General features: G+C 38.6%; 1 protein-coding gene across 4 annotated transcripts in view; it reads left to right on the top strand.

Annotated features, from left to right (window-relative positions):
* Window positions 1-19,462, top strand: part of DOCK1 (dedicator of cytokinesis 1) — a 376,896-nt gene that overhangs the window by 332,807 nt on the left and 24,627 nt on the right. For all 4 annotated transcript variants that reach the window (XM_081863133.1, XM_081863131.1, XM_081863134.1 and 1 more), the window contains exons 41-47: window positions 2,391-2,532; window positions 2,711-2,789; window positions 4,033-4,117; window positions 5,683-5,769; window positions 11,088-11,264; window positions 12,433-12,516; window positions 18,306-18,443. In XM_081863133.1, the coding sequence (XP_081719259.1) occupies window positions 2,391-2,532; window positions 2,711-2,789; window positions 4,033-4,117; window positions 5,683-5,769; window positions 11,088-11,264; window positions 12,433-12,516; window positions 18,306-18,443 (792 nt within the window). The remainder of the gene's footprint in view (window positions 1-2,390; window positions 2,533-2,710; window positions 2,790-4,032; window positions 4,118-5,682; window positions 5,770-11,087; window positions 11,265-12,432; window positions 12,517-18,305; window positions 18,444-19,462) is intronic.

Below are 19,462 nucleotides of genomic sequence, written 5' to 3'. Positions count from 1 at the left end.
GCTCCCAAATCTGATTTGTGATATATTAGACATAACAGTAAATAAAATCTAACAATTGAGTGGTTAATTTACTCTCATTTCCCCCCCAAGTGAATTCATCCATCAAATAGCTACAGAGATCATCAACATTTGCTACATTTTATGTCAAAACCTGAACAATGGGATTACATTGAGAGAGAATGAACCCAATTCAATTTTATAGACTCTGAACACCTCATTTTGCTGATTTAGACATAATGGGGAAGTATGCAAATAAGCCTGCATGGGCCCAAAGTGTGCACACTTCCCTCTTACACACTTGGCTTATTCTAATACATTATAGTTCTCTGAGTGTGGATGTCACTGGGAACTGTGGCTTGTTCGAAAGTGAAAGCACCCAATCTCTTCTTCGTGGGTCCCCAAAACATGATGCTCAGACAGACTCATTAATGTAAGGAGAATACATGGAAGGTCACAGAAGTGAGCCCCATCGTTCTGCCCGGACACTGAGGTCCAGCTCCGAGGGCCTTCTGGCGGTTCCCTCACTGCGAGAGGCCAAGTTGCAGGGAACCAGGCAGAGGGCCTTCTCGGTGGTGGCGCCCACCCTGTGGAATGCCCTCCCATCGGATGTCAAGGCGATGGACAACTACCTGACATTCAGAAGACATCTGAAGGCAGCCCTGTTCAGGGAAGTTTTTAATATGTGACATTTTAGTGTATTTTTTATCTCTGTTGGAAGCCGCCCAGAGTGGCTGGGGAAACCCAGCCAGATGGGCGGGGTACAAATAATAAATTATTATTATTATTATTATTATTATTATTATTATTATTATTATTGAGTGCCACACTGTGTACAGCTTCCCTGCGATTCACTACTGGTTCAGAAACAATCACAGCCTCATGCATGACATGCTCAAGACTCTTTGAAGTGCATAGGAATTGGATCATTGGCACAGAGCTGTATCTGATTTTAAAGCATTCCCAAGCTATGGGGGATAGAGTTTGATAACTCAACCCCACTTTTTACTAAGGGGAAAATTTCTGCATCTCCTGATATGAGCAAGGCTGCAGCAGCAGAAGAACAAGGTGACATGTTTCTGTGTAAAATTTTGAAAGATAAAGGTTGTATCCAGGGCTGTCCATGGATGTGAGAAATGCTCTTCTGCTTGCGCAACAGGACCTTGCCTTTCTCAGACTTCTGGGACCCCATATTTCGAGGTTGTGGGGTGAGAGCATATTTGAACTCAAAGCAAGACAATGAAATCTATCAACTTCCCTGCTGTCTTTACAAAAGCAAGGCCTGTGATTTATTAAGCATTTTGTCACATGCAGACTAATTTGCAGTACAGTACACATTTCTCTCTATGGGCAGAGTTATCTGCTAGTGATTTAGAGTTGCTAAATACAGCTCTGGAGAATTGTTAGGAAACACAAGAGAAGTAGCAAAGCTGTCCTGAATTATTTTACTGAAATGGAACTGAATTAGCATACTCCATTTTCTGTATAATCTGTGTAGACAAAGGAATAGAATGCAAAATAAAAGCTCTGTTCTAATCACTGGTGTTGATACTGAACTGAACACTTCGCAGGGGGTTCTTTAAAGTGCTTGGATATAGTTTTTCTATTTTAAAAAATAGTTAATTCGTAGCCCATTCTATCCCAAGGCCTATTAAGCCAAAGAGGGTCCTAGTTGGGTTGGGTTATGTAGTCAGATGTGGGCCTTCATAGGTACCCCATTTTTTTTCTTGCTCCAATGACAATTGTTCCTTGCCTTCTCAACCCTAATAGTTAACTATTTCCTGTGTCTTTGCCATTTTTTATTTCTATAATCTCCAATACTGCAGCTACTCTGAAGTCATGATTCATGTGATACATTTATTGCACAATAGTTTCCAAAATACATAAGGACCATTCCATTTTTTCAGGGAATTTCATTCTTAGCTGAATGGTTGCAGTTACATTTTATTTTACTTGCTTGATTTAACAAAATTTATATACTACTTGATAGTTAAACACACACACACACACATGCTAAGCGGTTTGCTCTTGTATGGGGAACTGCTTATCATAAATAACTTCCCATAAGGGCCCATTTTTCACTATCACATCACAAATGTAACATATGTATTGAGTTAAAAGTCAATGTTACCAAACTCAAAATCTTTTTTAAAAAAAATCTTAATGGAAAATTAATCAGGCTAATTTAATATGCTCTTGGTGCAGAATTAATTTTATTAAGCTTTTAATTTATGTCAGATTTTATCTTCAGTTGTTTTCTGGATACTGTATAGTTTCAACGTTTGTAGAAATAGGTTTGTAAACAAATACCAGGTATGCTTAATCAAGATATATGTGGGCTTTTCTATTGGAATCTATAATATACCCAAATTTCATTATATATTTGTTGACAGAACAAAGTTTTTATTTACCGAGGAAAAGAATATGAGCGCCGTGAAGATTTTGAAGCCAGGTTATTAACTCAGTTCCCTAATGCTGAGAAAATGAAGACAACTTCTCCTCCAGGAGAAAACATTAAAAACTCTCCAGCACAATGTATCCTTTAAATGTGCTCTATTGGTGTGATGGGGTCCCTTCAAAGAATCCACAGACCCACTGCCTTTCCTGTGTCATTTTTGATAACTCTACTGTATGAATGTCCACTTAAGTTGAAATTTTACAGATACGTAATTTTAACAGTTTTATCATTACTGTTCTTAACACTGTAATTCAGATATTCAGTGCTTCACTGTAAAGCCAAAGCTTGATTTACCATCAAGATTTCACAAGCCGGTATCAGAGCAAATTTTAAGGTACAAATGTCTGGAATTTCACTGCACCTCATGTAGCAGATACCTGTGGAAGCTTCTGCCATAATAAATATTATAGTCTTTAAGTTGCCACAAGAATCTTTGTTGATTTTGCTGCAAAGGAGTAACATGGTTACCTCTCTGGAAATAATTGCTCTTTATGGCTTAATAGGCTGTACCTGATTAAATAGATAACTTGATAAATTAACCTGCTAAACTATAGAGCCAGTCCTGTTCAGAAAGATGAAATATACACCAAGGACATATCATTAAATCAGGCATTACATTTTTCAGTGTGGTTCAAGCAGAAATGAATTTTGGACTGGGCCCCTTCTCTTCTCTGCTCTCCCCTTACCCTGTTAAAAGCAATGCCTGTCCCAAATGGACTGCATGTGTGCTCAGGATCTCGCTTAACCTTTCATAGGCTCTCTGGGTTGACATGGCAATCTGAGCTACCCAAAGTTTCCAAAGTATTATGATGGACAACCTCCCATAGAAAGAATTAAATGCCACCAGGGTCCAAACTGAAGGAAACAGTTGCAGTTCATAATCATAGTTGTGGCTCTAACCACAGGGTCTTTGGAGCCAAGGAGACATAAGCAACTACTCTACTTCATCCCATTCCCAAAATGTTTTAAAAGCAACATTTCACTAAGGTATTTATTACTTATTTGAAGGAGTCAGTGTGGTGTAGTATCTAGGCTCCAAATTCCCACGCAGCTGTGAAGCACACGTAAGTGACCTTGGGCCAGCCACACACACTTTATATAATCTTCTTTACAGATTGCTTAGTGTGGGGGGGGGGGGATAGGAGATGAGAATTACACATGCTGTGAAATAAGGGCAGAATGAGATATATAAAGATTCTTCTTAAGCCAAATGTGTAAATAGCATTTATATGTGAATGTGCCAGAAGATCAATAAATGTGAGCAGAGGGGCTGGTAATTTTCCTTGTGGCCCTGTATTTCTGTTATTATTTGCAAGTCTATTCTAAGCCTTTTATCATTTGTATCCAACCTTTTAATCAAAAGTTACTTTAATAACCTTTTATTCCGTTAGGACTGGAGCATGCATAGAGGTCACTTTAAATCACTCTGCAGCTGTCACTGTGTGGAGAGCAATTTCATGCAGCGGCTGGTGATTTAAAGCCACACAGTAGGTTCATTGTGTGCTGCAGTCCTCATTTTAATGTTCATGTGTGTTATAAGAAAATATGTATGCAATTGTGTGTCTTCCTTCTTTCAGTTTCTATAGGGTGAATGAGGTTCAGCGGTTTGAGTATTCACGGCCTGTTCGGAAAGGAGAGAAAAACCCGGACAACGAATTTGCGGTAATTTTTGCATGTTAAACTGAGATCCATTATAGCTATTTGGATTCCATTTAGTAATCTTGAAATAAATGCATGCATATTTTAGGAGACCAAAATTTTGTTCATGGATGTGAGTATTGTCTCTTAAAATGTTATATCCTTACTATAAGAAACAAAGAACACATCCACTTAGAAAATACAGGTTTCGGTTACTGAAAGTTGACTTCATTAATGTAAACATTTTAGCCATGCAGATTTAACTTCTGTCTTCTAGGCAGCAATAATATTTTCACAAAACTATATGGTTGATCTTTGAAGCTAGTCTTTTATGTTTCAAATCCTATATATCAGTGGGTGGAATTCAACTACATTTTTGCACAAACACAAGGATTAGCGCTAGTGCAAGAAGATCCCCCCCCCCATTTCTATCCCCCAGTCTACTTGAACAGATTTAGGGAGGAGAAGTGGATATTTTTTTCATTACACTAGAATAAATGCTTATGCTGATAGAAAATCTGCTTATCACCATGTTGAATACAACCCACAATCTTGAAAGTTTTTTTTAAAAAAACATAATGATAGATGTTATTAAATGATCACTAAACTCTCGATTTTTGTTTTTCTAAAGGCCAGATCCATATTATAGGGAGACCTTAAGCTGTGTAGTGTGTAGCCCCTAGAGTTGATGCTTTCTAAGGGCCATATTGCAGATGGCCTTGAATGCATATTTACATGGCGGGGGGGGGGAACACCCTTTCCTCCCCTTCTGTGGTCCTGAGGAAAATCCATCTTCAGAAGCTTATATTTGCTTTGGGGATAAATTCCCATTGGCATTGTTAGTTTCTCCAAAATTTTCTCCCTTCAGACAAGGAATTTTCCTCAGGACTGTGGTAGGGGAAGAAAAGATTAAACTTCCTCTCCATTTCAGCTGGCAGCTCTGATCCCATTCATTATCAACCTTGCCTCACCTGATGCAATTTGCTGAGTTCTATCATTCCCAGTCAGCATTGGCTAATGGTTAGGGGTGGTAGGAGTTGTAGTCCAACAACACCTTAAGGGAAACAGGTTCCCCACCCATGATTTTGGGCTATGACCTTGATGAGCCCAAAGGAGACTTAAGAAGTTCATCTTCTACAAAGTAGATAGGAGTTGTGAAAACTTTCAACAGTTACCAGCTTCCATGTTAGGAAACAGAATATGCTCTGCTGTCCCATCTTCGGTAATGTACTGCAAATCATATTACACAGCTATTTATCCAAAGTAATAAAAGTGATAAGATAACAAGAATTGCAAAAACAGATTACAATGCACCCAAGGCACATGCATGCAAGCACATGTGTGCACATAAAGAGATTCACAGCGAAGAAACATAAAGTTGATCTAGTATGGTAGATGGAAGAGTACTCCTCCAGCTCATACAGGCAATCCATGAGATTTCTTTTGGTGCATTAAAAAAAGCCAACTTTGTAGTATCTGTATACTTGCAGCTAGGCTTTTTGTGATAATGGAGATATAAATGATGGGTTAGGATAAAGCCTATCAATCTGCTAACATTCTACTTCAAATCTTTTCTCTTAAATTTGCAGAATATGTGGATTGAGAGAACCATTTATGTGACAGGATATAAATTACCTGGGATTTTAAGATGGTTTGAAGTCAAATCAGTTTTTATGGTAAGATCAATTCAGAAGATTTTTACTGAGGTCACTTAATCACATGGCTGCTATTTTTTTATTTAAAAACTGAACGTGTACAGTTTGCTGATCTTACATTATATGAATACTGCTTCTGATGTTGATGCTATGGCTTAAGTTCCTGCCCTTCTGCTTCAGGAACCTTTGGCATGGTGCATTGTGGTCCTCCTGATCACCATAATATGGTTGACACCACTGGTTAATTTCTTCATACCATGGCAAATCCAATCTCATTGTAGTGGGTTCAACAGTGAACTTCAAATAAGTCATAAATATTTTCTATCTATTATTTTCTAGCAACTGAGGACCAATAGTCCCATACAACACAGTTTGAACAATTATCACAAAAAAGTCCTCCTCAGCTTCAGCTTTGGAGACCCTGGTGTGATATAACACTTCGCTTTATGCATTTTATTGCATTGTGTGTGATTTGTGTAGTCTCCTTAATTAGAGATGCATGTTGATGTTTATTTTAAGAAATTTATTAATTAAAAACACAAACTAGGCAGTTGTAAAAGTCAGCACCGACGTCTCATCCATGCAGCATTAAGTCACTTATTAACTTATTTAATTTGCAGCTATTCCAACTTTTTCAGTGACATCTTAATAAGAAATGTATTCACACAACTCTAAAATGTTTTGCTGGTGTAAATATTACCAACAAAGGGGACATTTTTTCTATATCTGGAACATACCTTATTAGCTCCTTGTTCTTTTCCATAGTATTTTTAGATGAAAACATGTAAATGAAAAGTGACTATACTTTTCAGAATAGAATACACAGCCATCCCCACCTCTTACATGCTTGTATGTGACTGTGTATATATGCGTGACGCTAGGAAATAATAATAAGTGGTTGCGTGTGAGTCAATCACGCGGTAGTGGGGAGACGCCTGTAATTCAATTCATACCCTGAAATGGCAGAAGAGATAGGGGGAGTCCTCATGGCTTTGAGGAGACACTCCCAGGAGCCCGAAGAGGACATCAGAGAGGGTGGAGGACGTCCCAAAGAGCCTAGAGGTGCACCAGGGCTTTGTTTACATACTCAGTCTCTGTGGCTAACAGCTGATGTGTGGGGTAGCAAGGTTCATTCATTCATCCATTCATTATATTTTCATGCCACTTTCCCACACAATCATGCTCAGAACGGCTTACAGCAAAGAATCAGGGATGTATTTCAAACAAACGCTACTAAAACAATTTCATAGTAACATAGCTAAACAACAAATATAGTAACCTTCCAGAAAAAGGACATTCCAATACTATAATTATAACAACATTACTTAAACAACATGCAACATCCAGTGCAAAAAAATAACAAGGGAGCTGCACAGTTTCACCTTAAACCTACAAACAGCCCTCCCATGATGTTGCTCAGTGTCCCTCTCCTGTAGCAGATTGGTATATGGCTTCCAAAGGCAAAGGTTGGAGTAGTTGGAAACACCTCTCCCTTGATGGTAGTTTGGGAGCAGAGGGAAGAATCTTGAGCAGTCAGTTATTAGAATAATTTATTGCAAGCGTTTTATGTTTAAATTTAAAACTCTGCTAATTCCAACCTGACACCAGCCACCTGTCTATATTTCTTTGTAGCTCAAAGAAGGGGGGTGGGGAGTATTAACATATAATTTCATATGACTACACACACATTATGCTGTCCAGGTTAATTTGTTTGCATTTGCAATGAAGAGAGAGGTAAGGATTCAGATAAACATTGACTTGAAAGTTTGAACACAGACAGATTTACATTGTAATAAATCAAGACATAAGCAAACAGCAGAAGAAACTTGCCATTTGCTATGCTTAGTGTAAGGAAATCAAATATTAAATACCAGAAGTCTTTACCAAGGCACTCTTAAACTTTTAGCCATGGCATTCGTAGACAGTACTGTCTGATTCAGAGATGACTTCTCCTTGATATCAAACATTCGTTTCAGAAATGTGCTGTTTGAGAAAGAAGTAGAAGACAGCTTAGCTTCAGTTGGCTGAAAATGTGTGATCTCTTTATAATATCTGTGTTGATGGATTAAATAAGATCATCTAATACCCAGAAATACCGTTGCAATGCCAAATGATCTCTCAAATCTTATGATACTACAGTTAAACAAAGTCTGTGGATTTAAAAGAACAAGGTATCCAGAGAACATTGGTGGGTCAGATACACATATTTTTATTCACAGTATTGTGATTCATCACAGTGATTCAGGTACCACGTGATTTTAGACAGTTTTTATATTTTTCCACTAACCTGGAAAAGGTTGTCTGGTTCCAGAAGGTATCCATTACTCTTAGTCATGAGAAGGAGGCCAGGAAGCGCTGACAGAATTAGGCAATATAAGGCAAGATGATACGGCAAGTACTACAGTTAGTTCTAGAGGGCTGGAAGACTTTGAGTGAAAGAAACAGCTGGCAAAACCAAGCAGGATTACACTGAATAAAACTCACAGGAGAGGGAACCAAGAGCAATAAAGAGGAGCTGGATCAAAGAAACTGGGAAATCAGCAGAAGTCAATAATCAGAGATGGTTCTGGTGCTACATAAGAAGTTGTAGCTCAAGAGAATGTATAAGTATAGGACATTTAATAAATCTTTTGAGCCCAGGATCTCATGCAAATTTAATGGAGATGGTCAGCAACCCCAAGACTGCTGGCTCAGATTGGTGAAATTTAAGGGGCATGGGTGGCTCTGTGGTCTAAACCACTGAGCCTAGGGCTTGCTGATCAGAAGGTTGGCTGTTTGAATCCCCGCAACAGGGTGAGTTTCTGTTGTTTGGTCCCTGCTCCTGCCAACCTAGCAGTTTGAAAACACATCAAAGTTCAAGTAGATAAATAGGTACTGCTCCAGTGGGAAGGTAAATGGCGTTTCCGTGCGCTGCTCTGGTTTTGCCAGAAGCGGCTTAGTCATGCTGGCCATATGACCTGGAAAAACTGTCTGTGGACAAACACCGGCTCCCTTGGCCTGTAAAGCGAGATGAGTGCCGCAACCTCAGAGTCGTCTGCGACTGGACTTAACTGTCAGGGGTCCTTTACCTTTACCTTTAAGCATGTAAGAATCACCCTTCTCGATCAGACCAGAGGCCCATCTAATCCAGCAAATTATTCTTGGCCATGCCTGTGGAAACATTTTACTTTCTTCACATGTTATCATTTGGTCGTAAACTTCTGCTGATAGATATAACTTTATGCTGGACATCCCTGAGAGCTCAAGATCAGGTTGAACCCTGGAACACTATACTGATCTTACCCAAAGACGGATCAATTCTATGGGGCTGTTCAGATGTGAGTCCTCACGTTTACACTGAATGCATGAGGCATGGGTGGGATCACATGCAGTAGCCATGGCCGCATGTTCAGTATGGGGAAAGGGCTATGTACATATATGCGCAGCTCCTCCATTTAAGCAGGAAGCTGGTCAAGGTGCCAAACTCATGACTGTTGTGAAGTGTGGCCAGCAAGATGTTAGCAGCATTGGGTGTGCGGCCAGGAAGCTCAGTCCTGCTTACCTCCCAACCATTCATTGAACTCATTAACCCTTTTGTCCGAACAGCTTTTTCATTAGTCATTCCGTCTTCCCCTCTCTCTGGTTTGCCAGTATAGGTCTTCCTAAAAAACCTGATGAAGTGAGAGAAAGGATTAGATTAGATTTAATTACATGGAAGTACAATTAGTATGACTAGGCATTGTAATGAACCTGACAATGGTGAGAACCAGCCTTTGGGTGGAGTTTATTGGGAGACATGTCAGAAATTTTAATTGTGCACATGCTCCAGTATTACTGGAAACAATGGGTGTTGACCAGGATTATGTGAAATACTCTGTTCATGTTCTTACAATGACTGATGTTTATGTACAGTGTCTAGTCAACATATTTAACCACAGCATTTTTATCTGTATAGTAACGTATTTCTTTGTTATTTTTGAAGATGCAGCAGACAAATTAAATCTGTCTGTCTATCTACATAGCTTTGTTCTGACCACACTATTGAGCACACCAGAAGCAGCATTCACTTGGAAGGACAGCGTGCAAGGCTTTACTCGTTCTGTAACTCAATTTATGCCCCATACTGACCACATTTAAAAGTCAACGGTGTCAGATGCAGCAGTGAGGAGCAGAGATTTGTTTGGCAAATGCAACAGAACTGTTTGTCATATTACTTTGCATTCCAAAATAATGCACAAAACACACTTTAAAAAATGATAATTAAGGCAAGTTAGATGTAATCAGAGTGCAGGTGTAGGAGTGACAGTTAGAAAGATTTGATTATAAGTGCCTTTCAGAAATGCGTTATGTTACTGATAGGTAGACAGAAGTGTTCTTATGTAAAGTTTATGCAAATGAGTGTAATCAAATACAGACTTGCATTTTTTTACACATTCCAATTAACCCCTTTCTATTCTCTCATAGTATTTGTTTGATTTTTTAAAACAGTCATTGGTGACATGGGCAGAACCCCCTTTTGATTCTTACAATAGGGTTTTGACCAAATCATTTCTTCCCTGCTTTTCAGCTGCTTTGCAAACCACTTTAGAAATTCTTTAGTGTTTCAAACATCACCTGGCATAATGCACCTCAATAGGAAAAGAGTACAGCCTTGTGACTCTTTAGAGGTGGGAGGAAATAGACCCACCCGGGTGCAACTTAGATAGGTCTATAGAGCTGCAAAATTGAAAAAACTCTTATTAGCATAGCAAGCATTCTAAATACAAGTCACATTGTCAACAGGTGAATGTAGTCAAGGGTCATAAGACATTTATTTGGAGGCTGATATGACGGTGGGATTTGGCTCAGCTAAGTAATAGCATTGTAATGTGATTTAAGATTAAACAGATTGATGTAATGCATTTGCTTTTTAGCTGCCATGAGTCTTAGGTGGACCAGGCTGTATATCTTAATAAATTGGGTGGTGTTGCTGTTTAAAGTGCAGGCCCATGCAGAGCTTGTCAGAGGCCCGGCCAAGAGTCCTATTAGAATAAAGTTATAAACTCAAGCAAAAAAGCAGCCAGTGCCGGGGGGGGGGGGCAGGTGGCCTGGGGCAAGTGTCCCCGGCTGCCCCCTCCCCCTGCAGGGCCTGTTTGAGTGAATACCTGCATAAGCAAATGCAAATGTTATATGTGGATCAAGGCTTAGTGTGTGCTCATTCTGGTGTTTTAAGAATGATAAGAATATCAGTTCTTGTTCTCATTGCTGAAATGAAACTATAGTAACATTATTCTACTTTGAAATCAGTTGACAGTTGAATTTAGGCCAATATGTTTTTCTATTTTTCTAATGATTTTTGTGTTTGTGTGCTATTGTCTCAGGTTGAAATCAGCCCACTTGAAAATGCAATTGAAACCATGCAATTAACAAATGACAAAATCAACAATATGGTTCAGCAACATTTGAGTGATCCGAACCTGCCTATTAATCCTTTGTCAATGCTGCTAAATGGCATTGTAGATCCTGCGGTTATGGGTGGCTTCACCAACTATGAAAAGGTATGTTCATTCAGTGTTCTCTGTGTAACCATGCTGGCTCTCCAGCGATGAGAAACCTAGAACTTATATATACTAAAAGTGTATCTAATTATTAAATTAATGGATGATCCACAGGATATTTGTCTTTTCTAGGAACCATGCCAAATCTTTACTAATGCAAATACTTCTGAAAATAGGCCTCTTGTAACAATCTTTTTGAGGGAAGGGACAGAATGCCAATCCACTCCTCTCAGAATCACTGAAGCTGGAGACCAACAACCATCCCACATTGAATAAGCATCAATTGGGGCAGCATCTGTGGTTTATTTCTGTTCTTCAAGCTTTCTGAGATCCAACATGAGGCCTTTTTCGGCTGCCCACAGCAGCATTTGATGTCCCTCCCAGCCCTCATTCTGCCTTCTCAAACCTGGGTCATAAAGGTGCTGTACTTTGGGAAGGAGGTGTGAAGGCTCTGACAGGGTCCTAGAGTCCTCCCTCCTCCTTCCCAAAGCCTAGTTAGCACTTTCCCAGCTTGGGGGAAGAAGATTGAGGGGCTCTAGGATCCTGCCAGAGCCTCGCACCTCCTTTCCAAACTCCGAAACTACACAGCTTACCTGGCTTTGAGTAGGCAGCATGAGGACTAGGGGAAGTGTCCAATTTTGGTTTCACTTCCCTCCACTCCTGTTTGTGCTATCGAATTCTGTACAGTGGTACCTTGATTCTCGAACGGCTTAGTTGTCAAACAAATCGGCTCCCGAACGCCGCAAACCCAGAAGTAAGTGTTCTGGTTTGCAAATGTTTTTCGGAAGCTGAACGTCAGGCGCTGCTTCTGCTTGAATGCAGGAAGTTCCTGCAGCCAATCAGAAGCCGCGCCTTGGTTTTCAAATGGTTTCGGGAGTCAAATGGACTCCTGGAACAGATTAAGTTTGAGAACCAAGGTATCACTGTACTGGCACACCCTTCTCAGCTCCTTGGTTCCCACACACTAATGAAAGCCAGTTAGCACAGAAAACACACTTGCGCATCTATGCGCCTATTTCAACAATGCTACTTTTCTGCATATCACTTCCAGTTTGAAAAGTTCATATTCTAATGAAAATGGCTAAATAAGTATTTTCACTTTTTATCAGTTCTTCTACATTGTCAAATGTATTATTTCTTCTGTAAAATGACATTTTTTTCCCCTTAGGCTTTTTTTACTGAAAAATATGTGTATGACCATCCAGAAGATCATGAAAAAATTGAAAAATTGAAGGACCTAATCGCATGGCAGGTAAATCACGTCGTCAAGGAACCAAGTGGCATTCAAAGGCAGCCCGCTGTCATTTTTGACAAAACTCAGGCATCAAAGAATTCACTCCAGTGTATATGTTTCTATGGCATTTCAAATGCCTTGAAACAGGAGTTAAAGTTCATCTTTCTGTGTCTGACATAGTTTGTCATTTTATACTCCCAAATGTGACTAGCACTATTAACCCACAATTTTATCTCCTGCTGTTAAGTTCACAATTTAAAGATCTGAGAGCACTGGAACTTTCAGCTTAGAAACTATCATAGTATAGTTTAGTTCAGTGTGGCATTTCCTCCCAGCTGGGACTGATTTACCTCTAGGGGCAAAAGAAGAAGAAAAGGTAAGTGATAGGTATGGTAGCTTAAAAGTTCTGCTGTAAATATTCACTCTGGAGCACTGCAGGATGGCTGGACCAGACTAAAGATTCACATTCAATCTGAAATTCTTATTTTATGCCAAGGGTGTGCTAGATGCAGAACAAAGTTATGGGATGGAGACTGAAGCATTAGGGACTGATAGCTGGAGTGGGGCAGATGTATGGCCTTGAGGTTTTTCCTAGAACTGTGGTGTATTTATGAAATAAATTAATAAAAAACACTCTGTTGTACTTTAGCCAGTTTGTTCCACATGGAATAATCCCAAGCGTTCCTTAGGTTGCAGCCATGTGAATGAAGTAACTTCAAATCCAGTTCATCTTCGTTTACACCCCCTGCTCAAGACAGTATTTTCAATAAACACAACGTCAGGCTTTTTCAGCCAGGACATATGCCCAAATCACTCTGGGAAGCAGAAACTGGAATCATGGATGCCCAGTCAGCCAATATTTCTTTCATGTATCTGTATCTATTTGAGTCAGTCCCTGTGATGGAAAATGGAATTGGTAACCATCACAACTGATCCTAACAAAGAGAGGAAAGTAAAAAGCACTGCCTCTTACCTACCTAGATTAAGACTAGGATAGTTCTGAAACTCCTGTTTTCATCTGCTCAATTGTGTATATAAAGAAGAGGATTCTGTGAGATGTTCCTCTTATTCACTGTTCACCTTGCAAGACTATGAAGAAAAATAGTATTAATTATAGAAAATTGTGCAGCACTACCTTTTTTGGATCTCTCTCTTTTTAATTGTGAAGCTCAAGTACAGTAGTCTTTTTTTTGTTAAGGATTGCTGTTATTACTGTCAAATGCTGAATGTATTAGGGAGGAAAACTAGAAAGCTCATTCCAGCATCTGTTGTATAGTTATATGCAAATATTGTGTGTTTGGCCTCAGGATAATTTTATGATGCATTTCACAGATGTGACTGACTGCTTTTTTTAAAACAACAACAACACTGCTACATTCATGTTGTTTTATATTCAGTTGTGTCCTTATTATAAGAGGAATAATTTAAATTTCCAGAGGCCTATATTTTAGATTTTGAAGAAAGCTAAGATATAATATTCAAAAATTCTCTATGGACCATGAAAGTATTGCTGAACAAAAACTCGTGTGGTCCTCTGAAATTCTATTGATTCCCCCACCCTGGTAAGCTTTTACAACAGATTGGATTTTAGGAGTTTTCATTCCTACAGAGAAAAATAATTTGTTCCCGGGAGACTAACTTAATGTCAGCACTGTGTCATTGCCCCTAATAACTATGTTAAAAATGAAGTTTAATGGTGCTCATGGACACACTGTTTACCCAGAAGAGAATTAGCGTGCTAGCAAAATTTGTATATTATTGCAAGGTTGCATATTTAACAATACACATTTATTTTAATACAGATGCACATCATTTCCACCTCTCTTGTGCATTTCCATGTTTTCTTGCTTAAAGCTAAGAAACATAAACCAACCAGATTAATAGAAGCAAACTTTTTTCCCCTTGATATTGCTGCAGCTAGGAAGACACGGTGATGAGTTTTAAATGCCACATCAGAGTGTCCAGAATTAAACCTTTCTGTAAATTATTTCATTTGTTCCAGAAGGCAAAAAGTGCCATTAGTTTAAATTGCTAATTAAATTAATTGGTGGCTTCACAAAAATGTGTCAAAATGCCATGGCATCCTCCCACCCCACAGATATGATTCCCATCCACACGTTTTGCCCAAAAGCAAGGGGAAGTTAATCAACCAAGCAGTGCAGCAATGGCCATTTCCAGCACCAACTGCATGGAGCGTGCTCCACGTGGCAAACCATTTTAGCAGGAAGATCTGGTATGGCGAAAGCCCAGTGCAGTTCAGTGCCTATCGTGGTGCTGCCTTGGCAGCACTACCTCAATGGCTTCCTCCACCTGAGGCAGCTGTTTCTCTCTACCTCATGGATGGACCGGGCCTGTCAAGCAGACTGACAGCACTGGCTCTCCCTACTGATTCAATCTCGTGGTCTCCAAGGAAGAAAGGTGAATGCTTTCTTCAAACCTCTACTCCTCCTCAATGCGAGGTGTTGCCAGAGTTCTCTCCTTATTATAAGCTTCATATTTTTTGCCTGTGACTGAGAGAGCATGCACAGTATGGGAAGGGCTTTCTGATAGGTAGGGAGTTGACAATCCTTTGGCTACACCATGGCTGAGGTTTACATTCAGTTGGTTTATTTGAACCAGGATCTATTCCAGGGCCGAATTAGACCCTGAGGCCACCATTTGCCTTTTTCTGACCAGTGCACCTGGCTCTTTACACTGTAACATAAGCAAAACAACGGCCCCAAAATCCTAAATCATGCGGTTTTCAATGTAAATGACAATAGTGCAACATTTTTCATGATTGTCCAGTGCACCAACGTGTTGATATTGCTTTAGCAGATATATTCCATGATAATTTTCTGAAGTGGGCTGCATCACTTATGTCACATTCCTTTTTTTTTTTTTTTTTGAAATAATTTTTATTAGTCTAAAACAAAAACAAAAACACATACTAATTTCACATCCAATTTTTCACAAATTATTTCTTTTCTGGACTTCCTTCAGCTTTTCCGTAAATCATCCATAGTCATTATTTAAGTTACGCATTCCTTAGGTTTGTATTGTCATTATTTATACCTTTCTTTTTCTGTTCCCTTTAAACAATACTTCTCAATTTTCACAGTGCTTCTTTAAATCCCTCTAGCGTTATCTGTCCCTCACTTATACTTTCCAGATATTCCACAAATTTTCCCCAGTCCTCGATGAACTTTTGGTCTTTTAAATATCTAATCTTCCCAGTCAATTTATCCAACTCCGCATAGTCTAACAGCTTCATTCTCCATTCTTCCACCGTCGGTATTTCCTGTTGTTTCCATTTCTGGGCCAATAACACTCTTGCAGCTGTCACTGCATATTGGAAAAATTTACAATCCTTTCTCTTTATCTCATTTCCTAATATTCCTAACAGAAAGGCCTCTGGTTTCTTTATAAATGTATATTTTAGTATCTTCTTCAATTCGTTATATATCCTTTCCCAGAAGCCTTTCACTTTCTTACATTCCCACCACATATGGTAAAAAGAGCCTTCTTTATCTTTACATTTCCAACACTTGTTACATGTCTTATACATTTTCGCTAATTTTACCGGTGTTATATACCATCTGTAAAACATTTTCATAACATTTTCTTTTAACGTCATACATGCTGTAAATTTTAAGTTTTCTTTCCATAATTTATAATCAATTTGGCTTTTTGTTCTGTATAAATTGCCTTTATTCCATTAAAGAATTCTTTACCAACCTCCATGTATTCTAAGTTTCTCAACATAAAATCCCATGCTATATTGTCAAAGGCCTTTTCCGCATCCACAAACATCATTATGGCTTGTTTCTCATTCCTGGCAGACAGATATTCCACAATATTGATTATATTTCTTATATTATCCTTCATCTGCCTGCCTGGAAGGAAACCCGCCTGATCCTTATGAATGATTTCTAATAGTATGTTTTTCATTCTTTTCGCTAGGATTCCCGCAAATATTTTATAGTCAGTGTTTAGCAATGAAATCGGCCTATAATTTTTGACTTAAGTCCGAATCCTGTTTTGGAATAAAAGTAATATATGCTTCTTTCCATGTTTCCGGGATGTCTCTGTCTCTTAAAATGTTGTTCATTACCCATCTGGACCTTGAGCCTTTCCCCTTTTTAAATCTTTTATTGCTTCTTTTATCTCCTCTATTTCTATTGGGGTATTCAACTGTTCTTTTTTATCTGTCGGGATCTTCTGCACCTTTTTCTCCTTCAAAAATCTCTCGATTTTCCTCAAATTGTTTCTTTCTCTATTTTTGTATAGTCTTCTGTAGTAGTCCAAGAATCACTTATGTCACATTCCATCATTTATCATATTTTAAACCCGTAAAAGTCAGGAATGACCCTGCAGCAAATACGTTAGGAAAGCTAGCTTCTCTTGTGGCTTATCTTTCCCTGGTCAAAAATAACACAACTGTGGTTCCCTGTATTTAATTGCCATATGGAAGATAGCTGGAAGTTGCTCTTTGGTGATTAACAAAAAATATGCTTCATTAGTTCTAATCAAAGTGGCAATTTTAATGTTTATTTTTTTCCACTGCCAAGGACAAATCCATATGGGCTATAAATACCCGTGGCTACAGTTGAAATATTGTGCTTCTTTGGTCTTTTCCTTCAAAAGTGCCAAGAGAAGCAGCAGCTGTGTGCTGCTAAATGTCAAGAAAACAAATTTTATTCAGGATTTCATCCTAACAAGATTCATTGAATTTGTATAAAATGCAGTTGAGTTATATTGTCTTCCATACTTGTAAATCTTCTAATTTAGATGGATGTTCAGCAATGTTGGGGGGGAATCTGTTTTTAATCAGTATTATGGTTTAATTATGAATTATTAAGCAGAAGCCTCTTAGCTTGATTGCTGTGGAGAATATCAAACTCCAAAACTGTGTATCTTGGTAAAAGATTTCAACCCCCACCCACTTTTAAGTTTGAGGGAGAAGAGACTAATAGGAGGTCTATAGCTTTGGGAATGAAATATCACTCTTAAAACATTTTAAAGGTCAGTCACATCTCCACACTACGAGCTAATTATGTAATCTTACCTTGGCATGGGTATTTTTTGACAGAAGCCCTGCACATAAATGATTATTTTCAATTATACAAAAGGAATAATTTTGCCTTTTCTCATCTCTATCTCTCCCTCTTCTAAAATATTGGAAAACCAATTTCCGATTAGAAATTTAGGTTTAGCATTGAACACGTAGTTTTCTACATTTTATTAACAAATACTGATGTGCACAAAATGCAGTAGAGTATTTTGTTTTGTTTTTCAGTGTGGTGCAAAGGGTCATAAATAGCATTTGTTAACCAGAAGCAGGCTTTGTTTCTTTACTATTTATTCTCTAGAAATCTGTTGGAGCTGACATTAATAGTGTAGCTTGAGCGTCGGCATTCATCAGCATGCTAATTTAAGGCGTGGTATGCCTTGGTGTTCTTTTGAGCATAATATAAATGAAATATTTATTCATCCTGATTAATTTAGCTGTGCATCTCAAAATGTGATGACTCCATTTATTTTAAAAGGCAAAGAACTGAACAAGAACATGCCCAAACTGTAAATATCTGGGTGTTTGTGGGTTTTTTTGACTAACCACATTAGCAACTGCACAGACTTGCACAAACTCATTTCCCCCCTAAGAGTCACTAGAGGCAAAAGTGAGATTGTGCATGTTCTTGTATATTTTTCAAAGGTGTTACAATTCCACAGCACCTTATATGTTAAGATGAAATTCCTGTTTTGCTCCTTTTTTGTTCTTTTGACACAAGACGGAAAATTAATGGAAATATAAATTTCTGTTTCAGATTCCATTCCTGACAGAAGGTATCCGAATTCATGGAGATAAAGTCACAGAAGCACTTAGGCCATTTCATGAGAGGATGGAAGCCTGTTTTAAGCAACTGAAAGAAAAAGTTGAAAAGCAGTATGGTGTCAGGAGTCTTGTAAGTAGTTCTCATAAAATATCGGTTTTAGAATGGGAAATGTAAATAATGTTAAACCTTTTGTTTCCCTGTAGATTCTGCACTATTATAGGGGCTCTGAGGCAGAATAGGTCTCTATCCTCTCAGAGGATGCTCTGTTTTAAACCCAGTTCCATTTCTATTTAATATGACAAAATCAATGGTACCGTCAAGTGAAATTCAGTGTTTTATTAAAATATCCATAAAAGTAAGACAGAAGTTGTGAACAGGCTTTCACACAGGTATACTTAACATAAGCAGAGCCATAATGGATCAGATCAAAGACTTTGTTCACCCAGTGGCCAAACAGATGATTATGGGAGACCTGAAAGTAGGGCATGAACACAACTGCTTTCCTTCCACTTGCACTTACTGCCTCTGAGGTAGGCAATACACAGCCCTTATGACTAGAAACCGTTGATAGTTTTACCCTCCGTGGATTGGTCTAAACTCATTACTACAACCACAAATTCCATAGTTTAACTCCTGCACTGTGTGAAGTACTTACTTTGTTTCTCCTGAATCTTCCAACATTCAGCTTTAGTGGATGGCCTAAATTCTAGTATTTTGAGAGTATCAAAACAACTCAATTAAAGATTTGGCGATAGCCATGTCATGATAATCCGTTGTAGCAAAAACAACAGAGGCTCATAAAATCTTAACATCTTTTCAGTTTATTGTGGCATAAATGTTCCTGGGTTAGGACAGTCTTTAGTCTGATAAAGTCTTTAATTGGCAGGCGTATGTATATGTTTATATGTTTGCATATTATATATTTACATTTAAATGGGTCAAAAGAGAAATATATACATAGTGGGACCAAAAGACCAGTAGTAAGCAATAGATTTGTCATATTTCTGTGCTGAGCCAAATCTATTCAACAGGGCTAGGCAATGTGTAGCCCTCCAAATGTTGTTGGGTTCCAACTCCTATCAGCCCCAGGCAGCAAGGCCAGTCATCAGGGATGCTGGGAGCTGTTGTCCAGTGACATCTGATGACCC

This window comes from Podarcis erhardii (assembly GCF_964252035.2).
Source record: "Podarcis erhardii genome assembly, chromosome: 5".
In the NCBI taxonomy this organism is placed as follows: Eukaryota; Metazoa; Chordata; class Lepidosauria; order Squamata; family Lacertidae; genus Podarcis; species Podarcis erhardii.
This window is presented reverse-complemented; position numbering and strand designations above follow the sequence as displayed.